The 19,994-nt window shown below is 50.1% G+C and overlaps 2 protein-coding genes across 5 annotated transcripts in view; one reads left to right on the plus strand and one right to left on the minus strand.

Moving 5' to 3' along the window:
• AP2A2 (adaptor related protein complex 2 subunit alpha 2) overlaps nucleotides 1-19,994 on the plus strand; it is a 69,583-nt gene that overhangs the window by 10,427 nt on the left and 39,162 nt on the right. The window lies entirely within an intron of this gene.
• LOC133069542 (mitochondrial import receptor subunit TOM40 homolog) lies at nucleotides 8,268-9,788 on the minus strand. Its single transcript, XM_061161174.1, is given in 1 exon segment — nucleotides 8,268-9,788. A coding segment is annotated over 1 exon segment (1,086 nt). The 5' UTR covers nucleotides 9,767-9,788; the 3' UTR covers nucleotides 8,268-8,680.

A 19,994-nucleotide genomic window follows, 5' to 3' on the forward strand; every position in this document is an offset into this window, starting at 1 on the left:
GGTCAAGAGTGCTTTTTTAAGATTAATTCATTTGTTCAGCAAATTCCTGGGTGCATATTTCATACATTGAACAGAAAAACCGACCAAGAGTGCCCTCGTGTGGCTTATATCCCAGTGAGGTAGACATAAAATAAGTACGTTTAAAATACACTGCATTGTATTCAGTGTTGGGGCTTCCCAGGTGGCTCAGTGGTAAAGAATTCACCTGCCAATGCAGGAGACACAGGAGTTTGATCCCTGGGTCAGGAAGATCTCCTGGAGAAGAAAATGGTCCACTCCACTCTTCTTGCCTGGGAAATCCCATGGACAGAGGAGCCTGGTGGGCTACAGTCCCTGGGGTCGCAGAGTCAGACATGATTTAGTGACAGAACACGTGTGCACACATACTGTGTTGAGGGGAACGTAGGGGAAAATAGAAGGGGCTTGCGGTGTGGGTCGGGAGGCTGGGGGTCAGGTTCCTTGGAATGCTGGTGGGTGGGTGGGGAGGCCGCTGTGCCTGCTCTTCAGAGCCGGAGGAGGGTGGGGGTGCGTGGCGGGATCTTGTAGCTGAGCCAGGGCAGGTGAACAGAGGAAGGACTTGGCTTTGGGGAGACAGGAGGGAAGACAGTTAGGAGCCTCTGGGCCAGGTGAGAAAGGTGAGGACCGCTAGGGGGTGGGGAGGTAGACCAGGAATGACAGGCAGGGGCAGAAGGGGAGCTGTTTTGCCAGCAAGTGCTCCGATGGAGGAGGCGGGTCAGGCGCGGTTTACCTGATGGGTGGGGACTGGCTGGGATGGGGTGAGGGCCGAGAGGGGCAGAGAGTGGGTCGTAGTGCCTGGGCAGGGCAGTGGGGCTCAGAATTTGCTCGCCTGATCTAGTTGCCCACTAGAGCTTCGAGGATGGGGGTCCCTGCTGTGGAGCGTGGGGAGTGTGACTGTTGGAGTGGCGACTCTGGGGGACCAGATCTTCTAAGGCGCCACAGTTAGGGTTGTGGGGGTCATTCATCCTGTATGGCGGGGAGGGAGTAGTGTCATAGTAGGTATTTGGGCAGATCTTCCCAATTATATTAATTTTTGCTAGTTACTTGTCCCTAAATAAATGTTTAAAGAAATGAAAAACAAAATCAAGGATATAGTTTACGAAAGGGTTAGTCACTCATTTGTGTCTTGACTCTTATTGACCCCATGGACCGTAGCCCACCAGGTTCCTCTGTCCACGGAATTCTCCAGGCAAGCATACTGGAGTGGGTTGCCATCCTGTTAAATTATAAAATAGTTGACCTCACCCCATTCCCTCATTCCTAAACTTAAGTCAATTATTTTCATTTCACAGCCATCTCTTCTGATATTTACTTAAAAAATGTGATTACTTATTCTAAATTATATGCTAAATTGCATATCAGTCATGGGTGTTTTTCTCCATTTAGCCATTATTTATTGACTTCTTACTGTGGAAGATGAGGAATTAACTTACCTAAGCTTTCCTCTTCCCATGCTCTGATGTGTCACAGTTTTTTTTTTTTTTTTTCCCATTTATTTTATTAGTTGGAGGCTAATTACTTTACAATATTGTAGTGGTTTTTGCCATGCATTGACATGAATCAGCCATGGATTTACATGTGTTCCCCATCCTGATCCCCCCCCCCCCCCCCCGACCTCCTTCCCCATCCCATCCCTCTGAATCTTCCCAGTGCACCAGCCCTGATCACTTGTCTCATGCATCCAACCTGGGCTGGCGATTTGTTTCACACTTGATAGTATACATGTTTCAATGCTGTTCTCTCAGATCATCCCACCCTCGCCTTCTCCCACAGAGTCCCAAAGTTTGTTCTATACATCTGTGTCTCTTTTTCTGTCCTGCATATAGGGTTATCATTATCATCTTTTAAAATTCCATATATATGCATTAGTATACTGTATTTGTGTTTATCTTTCTGGCTTACTTCACTCTGTATAATGGGCTCCAGTTTCATCCATCTTATTAGAACTGATTCAAATGTATTCTTTTTAATGGCTGAGTAATATTCCATTGTGTATATGTACCATAGCTTCCTTATCCATTCGTCTGCTGATGGGCATCTAGGTTGCTATGGTTTTCAATTTAATTCATCTATAGCGTTTAATTACAGTATGAAAATATTATTCTTAGCTGAGAATGATAATGGTTTGACTCCTCAGAAAGCATTTGTTTATTTTATTTGTTCTTGGCTCTGCGGGGCCTTTGTTGCTGCACGCAGCTCTCACTGCAGTGGCTTCTCTGCTTGAGGAGCACAGGCTCTTGGTGCACAGGCTCAGCAGTCGGGGCTCGCAGACCGCGGCGCGGGCTCAGGGGTCGGGGCTCAGGGGCCGGGCTCGCAGACCGCGGCGCGGGCTCAGGGGTCGCGGCTCAGGGGCCGGGCTCGCAGACCGCCGCGCGGGCTCAGGGGTCGGGGCTCAGGGGCCGGGCTCGCAGACCGCGGCGCGGGCTCAGGGGTCGGGGCTCAGGGGCCGGGCTCGCAGACCGCGGCGCGGGCTCAGGGGTCGCGGCTCAGGGGCCGGGCTCGCAGACCGCGGCGCGGGCTCAGGGGTCGCGGCTCAGGGGCCGGGCTCGCAGACCGCCGCGCGGGCTCAGGGGTCGCGGCTCAGGGGCCGGGCTCGCAGACCGCCGTGCGGGCTCAGGAGTCGCGGCTCAGGGGCCGGGCTCGCAGACCGCCGTGCGGGCTCAGGAGTCGCGGCTTGCCGCCCGTGGCGCGGGCTCAGCACCTGTGGTGTGGGCTTAGCTGCTCCGCAGCATCTGGAGTCTTCCTGGACCAGAGATTGAACTCTTGTTCTCTGCTTTGGCAGGCAGATTCTTACCCAGTGTACCACCAAAGAAGTTCTGTTTTTGTTTTATAAATAAGTTCATTTGTATTATTTTAGATTCCACATATAAGTGATATCATATGATATTTTTCTTTTTCTGTTTGACTTCACTTAGTATGATAATCTCAGTCTATTCATGTTGCTGCAAATGGCATTAGCTCATTCTTTTTATGGCTGAGTAGTATGTGTGTATGTATATACATACTTATACAGCATATTCATAAAGAATGTACCTTACGCATGCGTGTGTGTGTGTATCTATATATATGTATGTGAATATACCATACTCAGGGCTTCCCTGCTGGCTCAGCTGGTAAAGATCCGCCTGCAATGCGGGAGACCTGGATTCGATCCCTGGGTTGGGAAGATCCCCTGGAGAAGGGAAAGGCCCCCCACTCCAGTATTCTGGCTTGGAGAATTCCATGGACTGTATAGTCCATGTGGTCACAAAGAGTCGGACACGACTGAGCGACTTTCACTTCACTTCAGTTCCATGCCATATTCATAAAGAATGTATATATTCTTTATCTAGTCATCTGTCAGTGAATACTTAGGTTGCTTCCATGTCTTGGCTGTTGCACATAACGCTGCTGTGGACATTGGGGTGCATGTATCTTTTTGAATTGGAGTTTTTTCTGGGTGTGTGTCCAGGACTGGGCTTGCCAGATCATGTAGTAACTGTTTTCCATGGGTGCTGCACCAGTTTCCTTTCCCATCAACAGTGGACGAGAGTTCCCTTTCCTGCACATTTTGAGGGCTTTCTCTCTTTTTTAAATTGAAGTATAGTTGATTTACAATGTTGTGTTAGTTTCAGGTGTATAGCACAGTGATTCAGTTATACATACACGTATATCTATTTTTTAAGGATTCTTTTCCCTTATCAGTCATTACAAAACATTGAGTCGAGTTTGCTGGGCTGTGCAGTAGGTCCTTCTTAGTTGTCCACTTTATGTATAGCAGTGTGTGCACATTAATCCCAGACTCCTGGTTGACCCTTCCCTTCTTAGTTGTCCACGTTATGTATAGCAGTGTGTACACGTTAACCCCAGACTCCTGGTTGACCCCTTCTTAGTTGTCCACTTTATGTATATATAGCAGTGTGTGCACACGTTAACCCCAGGCTCCTGGTTGACCCCTCCCTTCTTAGTTATCCACTTTATGTATAGCAGTGTGTGCACATTAACCCCAGACTCCTGGTTGACCCTTCCCTTCCCCTCGAGGGCTTTTTTCTTGTCGGAGTGCTGCTTTGTTGCTGGCATCTGGTTCTTGAAGGTGTATTTTCTTCTATTTGTGTGAGAATATCTACTGTTTTGGGGTTTCCTCCTCTGCGTTGCCCATTTGGTCTGAATTCTTTTTCTGTAGGTTTGTGTCTGTCCGTCTCTGGCTTGTGCTGTGAGATGGTCCGGGATGCCTCGTGGTCAGTGTCTGGCCATCACGGGTAGGGCTCCGGCAGAGGCCCCACTGTGGGCCGAGGGGTGAGGGGTGAGGGGTGAGGGTCTCTCTCTCATGAGGGAAGTCGTGTCAGTCGTCTTCTCTGTCTTGGTCAGAGAAGTTCTGGCTCCCTTCCTGCTCGGCAGGCGGGCGGGCCTGGGGAGCCGGTTGCGGCTGGTTGTTCTGGGTGGGGGCGTCTCACTGCTCTGGGGTCTGTCACTCAGCTGTGCTTTCCTCAGCCTCCCTCCAGCGCGTGGTGGTGTCACCAGGCCTGCAGCTCTGTGCTCCTGCTTTTGTGGGGGGTAGCCTGTTGTCTTTTGCTGGGATTTAGGGGGGCCGGGCTGGGGGCGCGGCTGCTGCTCCCTGCGAATCTTCCACCCCGGCCCCCAGGGCCCCCACCCCGAGGCACCTTCCGGTCCTGAGCCTGTCAAGCTCTCTGACGAAGACTGGATTCTCACTGGTCCTTCCTCCTGCGGGCGGCTGGAGTCCAGCTTGCTCTGTTAGACTGAGTCCATAACCATGGTCTCTTTCCAGCGTCCAGAATTGTGGTGGTATCCACTCTCATCATAATTTTCTCCTTTTAAATAAGCTTTGGACTAATTTTGTGTATTACACACACACAGACACACACACACACCATGCCGACCTTCGTGTATTACACACACACACACACACACACACATCCATGCAGACCTTCATATATTACACACACGCACGCACACACACACCCATGCAGACCTTCATATATTACACACACGTGCGCATACACACACACACACATGATGTGGACCTTCATCACCTTAATGGCCATTATTTATGCCATGGATTAATTGCTCCCTGAGGGAAGGTGTTGGGAAAGAATAATGTGGCTTTATGTACTCTTACCTTTGATTCCTAAGTGGAGTGATAATACCTTTTATTGTGAACTTAAGTTTGGGTGGGTGGTTCTCACTAGACATGTTTGACATGAGTTTCTAGTAGAATTTCTGAGAGAACCTAGGATTCTGTGGCTCTTACTTTACTTCTGACTCGAGCAGCAAGTGGGTGGGCTTGTTCTCTGTTCACAGAACAGCTGCTTCCTGGGGCTTGGTTCACAGTGCTCCGGGCCCCAGAGGTCAGGGCAGGGCGACAGGGTCTTGGGAGGATCTGTCTCACAGGTGTGACCTGTGGTATCGAGGCAGTTTCTTGCTGGTGATGGAACTTGGTAAATGGAAGTCTGTCTTTGTGGAGATGTCAGTGGATTCTGTAATCGCTGATAATGAATCAGTCAGGAGAGTTTGGATTCCTAACTTCTCAAAGAGTTACTTTTAACCCTGAGCTCAAACTTTTGAAACTAGAAATATTTTTAGAATATATGCCATCGTGGTGGAGCACGGAAGGGAGCGTGCGTCAGGTAGGGTGTTCACAGAGGGCCTCTCTGAGGACACAGCACGTGAGCTGGGTCTGGAGGGAGCAGGCTGGGCTGAGTCACCGATGTGGCCCTGCTCCAGGACCTGGGAGCCCTAGGCGCCGGAGCGTAGAGGGCGGGCCCTTCCCTGCAGGCTGTCTGCGCTCTCTGAGGTTTCGTGTGGGAGGCTGCTGAAGAGTCAGGCGAGTGACAGGTCCCCCTGTACGTGAAGGTCTCGCCTCAGAGGAGGCCTGAGTGGGAGGTGGGAGGTGTTCTAGCTGAGATGGGACGTGCTGGCGGCAGTGAAGGTTCTGAGTGTCCTGGAGGAGAGTGGACCAGGCCCCAATAGGACGGGCTCAGGGACCGGGAAGCCTTGGGGGAGAACTCCCCACTGGAGGTGAGAGCGTCACCTGCTCCGGTGGCCCTTCCGGGGATCAGTGACGTTACTTGTTTCCTAGCTCACTCGCTTGAAAGCCCTGGGGACCATTGCGAGTGCAGGATAGCTGCTGCGGTCATGGGGCACATGCAGCGGCGTGTGCATTCCTCACCAGGCACCTGCTGGGCACCCGGGGATATAGCCGTGACTGAAAAACGCAGAACTGCCCACTCCTGTGGAGCTTACATTCTGGTGGGTGGAAACAAAATAAAAAGTTGTGTCATACGTCTGAAGACAGGACGAACAAGAGGGAAACGTGAGGGTGAGGAGGTGGTGGGGGACACGGGGCTGTGGGTTCTCCACTTCAGGCCAGGTGGCCAGGGCTGGTCTTGCTCTGAAGGTAGCAGTTGAGCAGGCTGGAAGGCACTGGGCCATGCCCTTGTTGGAGGGGACAGCAGGTATGAGGCCTTTGTGGGGCGATCGTCCGCGTGTGGAAGAGACAGCAGGAGGGTGCGTGGCTGCCGCGGAGCGCACCCAGAGGAAGGTAGATCGGAGGTGAGGTTGGGGTCCTGGAAGTGGGAGACAGGGAGAGGCCTTGTGCAGAGGCTGTTCTTCCTCATGTGCTAAACGCTGAGGGTGATGAGATGCGGCCTTTCCCCTAGAGGGGCCCAGCCCTTGTAGCCAGAGTGGTGAGTGTGTGAGGTGAGTAGTGAAAACCAGGGTAATCAGCTCCTCAGGGAGGGCCGGCGATGGTCAGGAGAGGGTGGCCAGGCGTGGTGGAGCGGGTCACGCTCGGGCGGCCTTTCTGAGCTGCAGGGTGCAGGAAGCGGGAGGAGCGCCACAGAGGGGCGTGAGTGGCAGCGGGACACAGCGGGGATTGTGGGGGTCCCGGAATGAGCCGTGCCTGCAGGCGGGGGACGCGATGGGAGCACTCAGCGTGGCAGCCGCTGGAGCTGGTCCGCGCATACCTCCTCTGTGGGGTGGGGGCCGTTGACGTGTCTTAAACAGCAGAATGATGCTTTACAATTTACCTTTTATTAGTAGAATAGTAATTTTGAATGCAGAGGGTGATTTTAGATGAAGTTTGAGGCAGGGAAGCCAGTTAGGTTGATTGCTCTGGTGTGGAGGAGATGGCAGGCATCAAGGCAGGAGGAGTGGAAAGGCAGGGTGGATATTGGGATCCAGGAGTCAGAACTGCCAGGGGCGTGAGTAGGAAAGCACTGTTTACTCATAGTGGCTGGAATTGTGCAGCAGAAATGCCTTTCAAAAGGATGGTAGAGTGAGGACCTTGTAAATCCACTTGTCTGTAAAAGCAGTGAAAACGCTGGTAAAAATGGTCAAAATCAACTGTGTTGGAACTCTGCAAATAAACTAAACATTGACATAATCTCAGGACGATTTATTCAAGAAAAACTGCTGAACCTTCAACTTGACTTCTTGTGATTCTCCTCTGCCATGACCTGGGTCGCTGAGAGCCACATCTTACAGCCATGGCCGTGGCCTTGCAGCTCTTGGAAGTCCCAGATTGGATCTGGGGTCCCTCAGGAGTCCTCTCCTCAGAGCAGTGTGACTGACTGGCCTCTGGCTCTCTGGAGAGCCCATTTGCAGAGCTGGCCGGGAGGAGCCCACCCAGTGTCTTTGTTACTGACAGACTCCTGTGGATCTTGAAGGCGCGCAAGGCAGGGCTGCTCACGGGGCCCTGGCCTCTCACGAGGTTTAGTCCTGAGTCCTGCACAGAGAGAGCTGAAGGCGGAGGGTACCTGCCTGAGGGCTGAAGGTGCGCCTCAACATGTCCACAAGTCCTGGCGGCATCCAGGACACTCACTAGTCAACACATTTAAAGAAATCCCTGAGCTAACTGAGCAGTGATTTACGCTGGCTGTAAACTATGGGGAATTACAGATGTTCCAGGAAAGTCCTGAACAAGTAACAGTAGCAACAGCAGTCCCTGGGGAAGGGGACAGTCTGAACTGCAGGGTGGCCCCAGTGTATTGTCTGAAATACCAGTTTTCAGTAAGAACTGATGAGATGTGCAAAGAAATAGGAAACTGTGGTCTTTACACAGGGAAACTGTAGTCCATAGAGACTGTCCTTGAAAGGGCCCAGACGCTAGGTTTAATAATACTCGACAAGGACTTTATTTTTTTTTTTCTTTTTTCTATGTATATTTTTTGTTATTTTTTATTTTTTTTTGTAAAATGTCCCAGTTCTTCCATAACTTATAAACATGATTTATACTGAGGGGTGGATGGGAAAGCGGGCACGGGCAGGGTGACTGGGGACGCACCTCTCCTTGCTGCCCCCTTGGGGCTGGGCCCATTTGGCCATTTCGGGGGACGGGGACACCCCAACACCTCCCTGAGGTTGTCTGACCGCCTCTGCCCCTGGTGCTCAGAATCCTGTAGGCCCCTCGACTCCAGAATCGCTTCCTGGACCCCAAGCCCACTGGGCACGCGGCCCCTTGTCCTCCACATCCTGCCGTGCCCGTCCTTCGGAGAATCCCCCCTCAGCTGCTGGGGTGCTGGGTCCCCTCCTTTCCGCTGCCCCCTGACCCCCGAGGAGGGAGGGAAGGGAGGGGGAGGGGGGCTCAGGTCTCCCCTCCGTGGCAGGGGGAGGGGGAGGTGGGATCAGAAGGAGAAAGGGCGAGGAAGGCAGGGCCTACGGGGGCTCAGCCAATGGTGAGGCCGAAGCCGCACTGGAACTTGTTCTTTCGGTGATTCAGGAAGGCCCCGAGGGCCAGCGTCAGGGGCAGTGGCGGGAGCTTCTTCTCCAGCGTGGCGCCCACGATCCAGTTGCTGTCCACAGAGCCTTTGAAGAGGAGGTTGGCCTTGGGCAGGTCCAGCTGGTACCCGAAGGAGACACTTGTGTCCTGCATCCTTGTGCTGGCCTCGAACTCCACACCCACCTGCAGCTGGTCACTGGCTTTGTGGTAGTACGTTGCATGCATGCCCGCCTGGCCCAGTGTTACTGTCGCCAACCAGTTGTTCAATGTATACTTCCCAGCTAGTGACATGACAGTGCCCTCCTCTCCGGGCCGCCGGTGGTAGACCAGCTCTCCGCCCAGGGCCAGACACGGCGTGATGCTCTGGAGGTAGTGGGCCACGAGGATTCCTGAACCCACCAGAACGTCTGGGTTCCCCAAAGTGACGGCTGCTGTGAAGTCGGAACCCCGGTACTCCCCATCCACCTGCCAGTTCACAAACTTCGACTGCTGGGTCTGGATGGCCATCTTGGACCTGAGGCCAGGGCCCAGCTGATGAATGACCTGAGCATTGAGGCTGCCACTATTGTCCATGTCACCCACCAGCACGGGGAATGCCTCTGTGGGACTCAGCTACTTCGTCCCCACATACGTGACCCCGAAGTGGTAGTTGGACTCCCCAGTTGTGCTGAGGGCTACTGTGTGGTTCACCTGGAAATGATTACTCAACCCTTTGTTGACTGTGAGCTTGACACCTTCCATCTGAATAGGAAACAGCTCCTTGCACTTCCGGTGGCACTCCTCGAACGTGCCCGGGTTGGGCAGGCAGCCGCAGGCCCCATCGTCCCCGGTCCCTCCAGAGCTGGCAGCCGCAGTCCCGGGGGTCCGTTCGGAACCTCGACCTGTGCCAGCTCCAGCGCCCAGGCCGCCCCCGAGTGGCGGCAACGTGAAGCCGGGAGGAGAGGGCGGAGGTGGCGGCAGTCCCACGAGGGGAGGCGCAGGCGGCGGCGGCGGCCCTGCGGGCGGCGAGCTAGCAGCCAGTACGTTCCCCATGGTTGCCTGCCTCGACAAGGACTTTAAATTGTCTATTATAAATGTGTTCAAAGAACTAAAGTAAACTATGTCCAAATAATTAATACATGAAAGTGATATCTCACCAAGTAGAAGCTATCAGTAAAAAGGTAGACACTATTTAAAAAAAACATCAAATAGAAATTCTGGAGTTGAAAAGACAATAACTGAAAAATGAAAAATTCACTAGAGGGGCTCAAGAGTAGATTTGAACTGGCACAAGAAAGAAATCAGTGAATTTGGGAATAGGATTTTTACTCTAATTATAAGATGTAAATCAAGGTAAGCACAGATGCAGTTGAGGAAAAGCAAGCAAAAAGAAAGAAGAAAGTGAACAGGGCTGTAGAGGCCTGTGGGGCGCCGTAAAGTGCACTGTTGTTGTTCGGTCGCTGAATCCTGTCTGATTCTGCGACCCCACGGACCGCAGCGCGCCAGGCTCCTCTGTGCTTCCTGTCTCCTGGAGCTTGCTCAGATTCATGTCTGTTGAGTCAGTGATGCCATCCAACCATCTCATCCTCTGCCCTCCCCTTCTCCTTTTGCTTTCAATCTTTCCCAGCATCAGGGTCTTTTCCAGTGAGTCGGTTCTTTGCATCAGGTAGCCAGAGTATGGGAGCTTCAGCTTCAGCATCAGTCCTTCCAATGAATATTCAGAGTTGATTTCCTTCCGGATTGACTGGTCTGATCTCCTTGCAGTCCAAAGGACTCTCAAGATCCAGCACCACAGTTTGAAAGCGTCAATTCTTCTGCACTCAGCCTTCTTTATAGTCCCAAGTCTCACATCCGTACATGACTACTGGACAAACCATTGCTTTCACTATATGGACCTTTGTCGGCAAAGTGAGATCTCTTTTGTGCTTTTTTAACACACAAAACCATTTTTCATAAATGAAATTAAGATATTGCTAAATAAACAAGAATGAGGAAATTTGTTCCTAGGAGACCTGTGCTGCAATAAATATTAAAGGGAAAACTTCCCTGGTGGTCCAGCGGTTAGGAATCTACCTGCCAATGCAGGGGACACAGGTTCGATCCATGGTCTGGGAGGCTCCCACTTGCTGAGGAGCAGTTAAGCCCGTGCACCACTACTGAGCTTGCATGTCCCATGCTGTGCCACGAGAGAAGCCACAGCAATGAGAAGCCTGCTCAGTGCAGCTGGAGAGAAGCCCCTGCCTGCTGCGGCTAGAGAAAGCCTGCATGCAGCAGGATGACCCAGCACAGCTAAAACAAGTTAATTTAAAAAATGCTGAAGGGGATGGTCAGGCACAGTGAGGAGACACTCGGGGGCAGAATACACGCAGAAGTAGAGAGCAGTGGTAAAGACAGCTGCATGGGAAAATCTAAAAGACATTATATTTTTGTAATTTTTGGTCTCCTACCTGACTTAAAAGAAAACTGCATAGCTAATTTTAATATAGTTTAAACAAAATTCTCAGGTGCACAGGGGACATTCTTCAGAATAGACTGTATGTTAAGCCATTAAAAAAAAATCCTCAAATTTTAAAGGATCGAAACCATACAAAGTGTGTTCACCAACCACAGTGGAGTAAAATTAGAAGTCCATGGAATTCTCTAGGCTAGAATACTGGAGTGGGGAGCCGTTCCCTCCTCCAGGGGATCCTCCCAACCCGGGATCCAACCCAGGTCTCCCACATTGCAGGCGGATTTTTTACCAGCTGAGCCACAAGGGAAGCCCAAATAAAATTATACTGATGATCTTGTAGTGTTTAAATGTGTAATTTGTATGACAAAACTACCACACAGGAGGAGGGAAGGAACAGAGCTATATTGGAACAGAATTTCTCTATACTATTAAAGTTTTTCTTTTGGCCATGCGACATGGCTTGTAGGATCTTAGTTCCTTAACCAGGGGTTGAACCCAGGCCATGGCAGTGAAAATGCTAAGTCCAAACCACTGGATTGCCAGGGAATTTCCTAAAATTAAATTTATATTAATCACACTAGATTGTTTTAAGTGTTAATTATGATCCCCAGGCAGCTACTAGGAAAGTAACTAATAAATAAATAAATAGTAAGAAGAAACAGGGAATTGAACTGGTGTGCTGAAAAGCACTTCTGCTTCCTAGATGGCACTAGTGGTAAAGAACTTGCCTGACAATGCAGGAGACATGGGTTCGATCCTTGGGTAGGGAAGATTCCCCTGGAGGAGGGCATGGCAACCCACTCCAATATTCTTGCCTGGAGAATCCTATGGACAGAGGAGCCTGGAGGACTATAGTTCATAGAGTTGCAAAATTGGACATGACTGAAGTGACTTAGCATGCATGCAGTACAAAAGAAGGCAGTGGAAGAATGCAGGAACATGACAGACATTAGAAAACAGCAAAATCGCAGATGTAAATCCTACCTTATTAGTGATTATCTTAAATATAAATGAATTAAGCCCTGGAATTAAAAGACAGATTGGCAGAATGGGTTAAAAAAAAGGCATGATCCAACTAAATAACTTTGTTCAAAAGACACTGTAGATTAATAAAAGGTACAAACAAAAGATACTAGTGAAAGGAAGGAAAACGATGTGCTTTGCAGACAGTAACCAGAAGAGTGCTGGAGTGCTCCATCAGACAAGAGAGGCCTTCTAACAAAAGTCGTCATTAGAGATGTAGAAGAATGTTGTACAATGGTAGAGGGTCAGTGTGTCGATTCTTTTTTTTGGATCGTGCCTCATGGATTGCGGAATCTTAAGTTCCCTGACCACGGCCTGAACCTGGGCCATGACAGTGAAGGTGCTGAGTCCTAACCACTGGACCGCCAGGCAATTCCCAATTCTAAACCCAGTACCAGAGCCTCAAGATACATGAAGTAAAATACCCAAAGAAATGACGGGAGAAATAGATACTTCAACAGTAGTGTCAGTAGTTGGGACTTTAGTACCCGGCGTTCAGTAATAGACACAGTGGACGAAAGAGCAGCGGTGGACAGAAGACTTCACTGTCAGGCAGCTGGACCTCACGGACCTCTGCAGCCTGTGCCGCCCGGCAAGAGCAGGGTGTGTACGTTGTTCTCAGGTGCACGGGGGACATTGCTCAGAATACTCTGTATGTTAAGCCATTAAAAAGAAGCCTCAAGTTTAAAAGGATTGGAATCATACAAAGTTTGTTCACCAACCACAGTGGAGTGAAATTAGAAATCAGTAACTACTGTAGGTAAGAATCCCTTAGAAGTATTGGAGTAGCCCTCATAGGCAACAAGAGAGTCCGAAATGCAGTACTTGGATGCAGTCTCAAAAATGACAGAATGATCTCTTGTTTGTTTCCAGGGCAAATCATTCAGTATCAATCCAAGTCTATGCCCCAACCACTAATGCCGAAGAAGCTGAATTTGAATGGTTCTGTCATAACCTACAAGACCTTCTAGAACTAACACCAAAAAAGATGTCCTTTTCATCATAGGGGACTAGAATGCAAAAGTAGGAAGTCAAGAGATGCTTATAGTACAGGCAAGTTTGGCCTTGGAGTACAAAACGAAGCAGGGCAAAGACTAACAGAGTTTTGCCAAGAGAACACACTGGTCATAGCAAACGCCCTCTTCCAACAACACAAGAGACGACTCTACACATGGACATCACCAGATGGTCAACACCGAAATCAGACTGATTATATTCTTTGCAGCTGAAGATGGAGAAGCTCTATACAGTCAGCAAAAACAAGACCAGGAGCTGACTGTGGCTCAGATCAGGAACTCCTTGTTGCAAAATTCAGACTTAAATTGAAAAAAGTAGGGAAGACAACTAGGCCCATTCAGTTATGACATAAATCAAATCCCTTACGATTATACAGTGGAAGTGACAAATAGATTCATGAGGTTAGGTCTGATAGACAGTGCCTGAAGAACTGTGGAGGGAGGTTTGTGACATTGTACCGGAGGCAGTGATCAAGACCATCCACAAGAAAAAGAAATGCAAAAAAGCAAAATGGTTGCCTGAGGAGGCCTTACAAATAGCTGAGAAAAGAAGTGAAAGGCAAAGGAGAAGAGAAAAGAAATACCATCTGAATGCAGAGTTCCAAAGAATAGCAAGGAGAGATAAGAAAGCCTTCCTCAGCGATCAGTGAAAAGAAATAGAGGAAAACAATAGAATGGGAAAGACTAGAGATCTCTTCAAGAAAATTAGAGATACCAAGAGATACTAAGGGAACATTTCTTGCAAAGATGGGCACAATAAAGGACAGAAATGGTAGGGACCTAACAGAAGCAGAAGATATTAAGAAGAGGTGGCAAGAATACACAGAAAAACTATACAAAAAGGATCTTAATGACCCAGATAACCACAATGGTGTGATCACTCACCTAGAACCAGACATTCTGGAATTCGAAGTCAAGTGGGCTTTAGGAATCATCACTACGAACAAAGCTAGTGGGGGTGATGGAATTTCAGCTGAGCTCTTTCAAATCCTAAAAGATGATGCTGTTAAGGTGCTGCACTCAATATGCCAGCAAATTGGGAAAACTCAGCAGTGGTCACAGGACTGGAAAAGGTCAGTTGTCATTCTAATCCCAAAGAAAAGCAATGCCCAAGAATGTTCAACTACTGCACACTTGCACTCATCTCACACGCCAGCAAAGTAATGCTCAAAATTCTCCAAGCTAGAGGGTGTGGAGAAAAGGGAACCCTCTTACACTGTTGGTGGGAATGCAAACTAGTACAGCCACTATGGAGAACAGTGTGGAGATTCCTTAAAAAACTGTAAATAGAACTGCCATATGACCCAGCAATCCCACTCCTGGGCATATACACCGAGGAAACCAGATCTGAAAGAGACACGTGCACCCCAGTGTTCATCGCAGCACCGTTTATAATAGCCAGGACATGGAAGCAACCTAGATGCCCATCAGCAGATGAATGGATAAGGAAGCTGTGGTACATATACACAATGGAATATTACTCAGCCATTAAAAAGAATACATTTGAATCAGTTCTAATGAGATGGATGAAACTGGAGCCCATTATACAGAGTGAAGTAAGCCAGAAAGATAAACACCAATACAGTATACTAATGCATATATATGGAATTTAAAAAGATGGTAACAATAACCCTATATGCAAAACAGAAAAAGAGACACAGATGTACAGAACAGACTTTGGGACTCTGTGGGAGAAGGTGAGGGTGGGATGTTCTGAGAGAACAGCATTGAAACATATATATTATCTAGGGTGAAACAGATCACCAGCCCAGGTTGGATGCATGAGACAAGTGATTAGGGCTGGTGCACTGGGATGACCCAGAGGGATGGGATGGGGAGGGAGGCGGGAGGGGGGATCGGGATGGGGAACACATGTACATCCATGGCTGATTCATGTCAATGTATGGCAAAAACCACTACAATATTGTAATTAGCCTCCAACTAATAAAAATAAATGAAAAAAAAAAATTCTCCAAGCTAGGCTTTAACAGTACGTGAACCGAGCACTTCTACATGTTCAACCTGGATTTAGAAAAGGCAGAGGAACCAGAGATCAAATTGCCAACACCCGTTAGATCATAGAAAAAGCAAGAGAATTTCAGAAAAACATCTATTTCTGTTTCATTGACTATGCTAAAGACTTTGACTGTGTGGATCACAGCAAACTTTGGAAAATTCTTAAAGAGATGGGCGTGCCAGACCTCCTTACCAGCCTCCTGCAAAACTTGTATGCAGGTCAAGAAGCAACACTTAGAACCAGACATGGAACAATGGACTGGTTCAAATTGGGAAAAGAGTACGTCAAGGCTGTATATTGTCACCCTGCTTATTTAACTTATATGCAGAGTGCATCATGAGAAATGCTGGGCTGGATGAAGCACAAGCTGGAATAACATTGCTGGGAAAAATATCAGTAACCTCAGATATGCAGATGACACCACCCTTATGGCAGAAAGCAAAGAGGAGCTGAAGAGTCTCCTGATGAAGGTGAAAGAGGAGAGTGAAAAAGCGGGCTTAAAACTCAACATTCAAAAAACTAGGATCATGGCATGCAGTCTCATCACTTCGTAGCAAATAGATGGGGAAACAGTGTAAACAGTGAGAGACTTTGTGTTTCTGGGCTCCAGAATCACTGCAGACGGTGACTGCAGCCATGAAATTAAAAGACGCTCCTTGGAAGAAAAGCTGTAACCAACCTAGACAGCATATTGAAAAGCAGAGACATTACTTTGCTGACAAAGGTTCATCTAGTCAAGGCTATGGTTTTTCCAGTGGTCATCTGTGGATGTGAGTTGGACCATAAGGAAAGCTGAGTGCCTAAGAATTGATGCTCTTGAGCTGTGGTGTTGGAGAAGACTCTTGAGAGTCCTTTGGACTACAAGGAGAGCCAACCAGTCCATCCTAAAGGAGATCAGTCCTGAATATTCATTGGAAGGACTGATGCTGAAGCTGAATCTCCAATATTTTGGCCACCTGATGCAAAGAACTGACTCATAGGAAAAGACCCTGATGTTTGGAAAGATTGAAGGCATGGGGAGAAGGGGATGGCAGAAGACGAGATGGTTGGATTGTATCACTGACTCGGTGGACATGAGTCTGAGCAAGCTCTGGGAGTTGGTGATAAACAGGGAGGCCTGGCGCGCTGCAGGTCCGTGGGCTCACAGAGTGGGACATGACTGAGCAACTGAACTGAACGGCGGGAAATTCACAAATCTGTGGAAATCAAACACCCTTCTAAATAGCTAGTGAATCAAAGAAGAGGACACAAGAGAGGTTAAAAAAATACACTGAGATAAATGAAGATAAAATCACAGCACAGCAGGGACTTGCTGGCAGTTTCGTAGTTAGCACTCTGTACTGTCACTGCAGAGCGCCTGCCTTCAGTCTCTGGCCTCCGGGGAACTAAGATCCAACAAGCTGTGTAGTGTGGCCCCCGAAAGAAAAAAGACAAATAGCCTAATTAAAGATGGGTAAAGTAGATACACAGATGTCCAGTTGATAACATAAGCCATTAGGCAACTGCACATCGAAAACACAGTGACAACCACTTCTCACACACTAGGATGGCTGGGGTAAGAATGATAGACAGTAACAAGTGTTGGCAAAATTGTGGAGAAATTGGAACCCTGGCTCACTTGTGGTGGTGAGTAAGATGGGCTTTCCTGGTGGTTAGTGGTAAAGAATCCACCTGCCAATGCAGGAGATGGGGTTTGCTTCCTGGGTCGGGAAGATCCCTTGGAGAAGAAAATGGCAACCCACTCCAGTATTGCTGCCTGGGAACTCTCACGGACAGAGGAGCTGGCGGGCTACAGGCCGTGAAGTCCCAAAGAGTTGGACAGAACTGAGTGACCAGACCACAGAGATGATGCTGCCTTTTGGGAAAACATCTTGTCAGTTCCTCCAGGTGTTAAACATGCAGTTGTCATATGACCCAGCAGTTCTGCAAGTGTGTATTCACACAAAATCTTGTTCATAGATGTTCATAGCAACATATTCATAGTAACCAAAAAGTGGTAACAAACCCCAAACTCATCAAGTGATCGATAACCAAATGTGGCACATCTGTATAAAGCAGTGTTATTCAGCAGTGAGAAGGGATGAGGTACTGACCCATGCTACCTTGAAACAGTCGTGGTGTCTTTTGTAAGTGCTGAAGGAAGCTAGCCACAGAAGAACATGTACAGGTTGTTTGCGTGTGAAGCATTTAGAGGAGGTGAAGCCGTGGAGATGAAGAGTGGAGCCTGGCTGAGGAGGGAGGGGTAGGGGGTGACTGCGGGAGGGTGTGGTGTTTCTTTTTGCGGAGATGAACATTTTCCAAAATTAGACAGTGGTGATGGATGCACGTCTCTGAATGTACTCGAAGCCGTTGAGTGGTGTGCGTCAGGTGAGTGAATTGTGGGACACATCAGTCACGTCTCACTCTGCTGTTAAAATAAGACACACTGTTGGCGTTGGTCTGGACCACGCTGCTTTGATCTGTGGCACAGCAGCTCTCAGTGTTCCCTGGAATCTTGGGTTCCCATCCGCTGTTTGAAGGGTTTCTGCTCTGAGCTGAGACCCAGCCTTCCTGTGCACCAGAGGTAACGAGAAGAGAGAGCTCCGAGAGTAGTCCTGGCGCCCTGCGTGCCCTCAGGCGGCCCGTGGTGTGGCCCTCCTCGGCGCTGTGTGGAGCTCCCGCGTGAGGCAGGAGCGGCAGGGCCCGGCCTCTAATTTCAGAAGCAGGCTTTTCTGTGGTCAGTTTTGGGCCTTTGGTTTCCTCAGTGAAGTCATTTTACACATAGACTAAACTTCTTTGTTTCGATCGAATTTTATTGTAAATTTCAGACTTACTACTCTAAGATTTCTCGGTTTGCTGTGATAGGCCCCTGTGATTTTGTGTGAAGGTAGGTTGTTCTGAGAACACTGGCTTTGGGAGCTGCTGAGCGCGGCCAGCAAACAAGAAGGGGCAGCTAACCAGCACGTTGTTAGCCCGCGTGTGCTTCCAGGAGAAAGGCCCCGGTGGTGACTGTAGACTCCAAGCTGGTTTTCAGAGCCTGTCCTGTCCCCCTGGAGCGCGCTTTGCTCCCGACTGGGTGCATACTGTAGCTGGTTTGGGGGCGGTGGTTGTGGGCTGGCCTGGGTTTCTCATTAGCCCCCAGAGCTCCGACACCCACTGTGGGAACTGCCTGTTAGAAGCTTGCTGTTTTCTGTGGCCGACAGCCTGCCGCGTTCTGGTGGGGTAGGCATGGGGGTCTCACTGCAGGCCTTTGAGGCCCAGCCCCACACCTGGTGCTCTGGCTGCGGCCAGCCCGTCAGGATGGGCTTCTTGAGTCAGGGTGGGCAGCCTCCTCTCCTTCTCCAGGGCTGCTGCTTTATCTGGAAAGAGCAGCCTTCTTGCTACAGCTGCTCCCAGCAATGCGGGGCAGCAGGGCTTGGTGGCGAGATGCTGGGCCAGGAGGGCCGGTCACTCTTGTGAACCTGAGGTGGGGCCACACTTGTGTTTCTCCCCGGCATCCTCGCCACGCGGAGGAGGGTGGCGGTTTGGTGAATTTGGGGCATAAGTGTGGATTTGGACGTGTTGATCTGTGTGTGGTGTGTCTCCCTCATGGCCATACTCGAAGCTTCACCTGTTCGGGCGAGTCAGAACCTGAGCAGTTCCTGGGTGGTGGGGGTCGGGAGGGCCATCCCCGGGGCTGTGAGGGTCCCTGGGGCCGTGGGTGTCCCCAGGGCTGTGGTGTCCCCCGGGCTGTGGAGGTCCCCGGGGCCGTGGGGGTCCCCAGGGTTGTGGGCATCCCCAGGGCCATGGGGGTTTCCGGGGCCGTGAGTGTCCTCTGGGCTGTGGGGGTCCCCAGGGCTATGGGGGTCCCCAGGGTTGTGGGCATCCCCAGGGCCATGGGGGTCCCTGGGGCCATGGGTGTCCTCTGGGCCGTGGGGGTCCCTGGGGCCGTGGGCATCCTCCGGGCCGTGGGGGTCCCCGGGCTGTGGCTCAGGCACAGCCTCGCCCTGCGGAGCACCGCCAGCCCGTGAGGGCCAGTGTGTATGTCCTCGGTCCCCAGGGTGTCGTCTTCCCCGGGTGATGAGGGCACCCAGGCGCAGTCCAGCCAGTGGACGCGGTGGTCCAGCCCAGACCCAAGCCCCCTAGGGTCAGAGATCTGAGGAAGTCTCATTTTCTTCCTTGTATCAGCTGCTTTTTTTTCCCAGATGTTCCAAGGATTTTTTTTCCTTCCTTTTTTTGGCTGTTCCTTGCAGTTGCAGATGTGTTAGCTGGCCAGGGATGGCCCTGAGCTGTCAGCTGTGAGGCTTCGGCAGTTGTGGCTTGCGGGCCCTGGGGCACAGGCTCGGTAGCTATGGTGAGTGGGCTTAGCTGCTCCGTGGCGTGTGGGGTCTTCCTGAATCACGGATTGAACCCGCATCTCCTGCATTAGCAGGTGTATTCTTTACCACTGGGCCGCCAGCGAAACGCTCTTCATTTCTATTTGATCTAAATGATTCTGTCTCTCTTCATCTTCAGCTTCTTTTCAGGCCTCGGTGTGTGTCCTTCTGTTCTTTCTCTTTCTGGCTGTGCCGCACACTTTGTGGGATCTTTGTTCCCTGGGCAGGGGTTGAATCCAGGTCCTTGGCAGTGAGAGCACAGGGTCTTAACAGCTGGACCGTCAGAGAACTCCCTCTTTTTATTCATTTTTTAAATGATTTTTAAATGTCTATCTTACCTGATTTCTCTTACCTAGTATCTGAATTGTTCTGTGAGTTTTTTAGTCCCTTCTCCGCTTTTCTTGCTGCTCTCCAGCTTGTCTGGGGCTGGCGGTTCCGG

Source organism: Dama dama, chromosome 2, assembly GCF_033118175.1.
Source record: "Dama dama isolate Ldn47 chromosome 2, ASM3311817v1, whole genome shotgun sequence".
Lineage (NCBI taxonomy): Eukaryota > Metazoa > Chordata > Mammalia > Artiodactyla > Cervidae > Dama > Dama dama.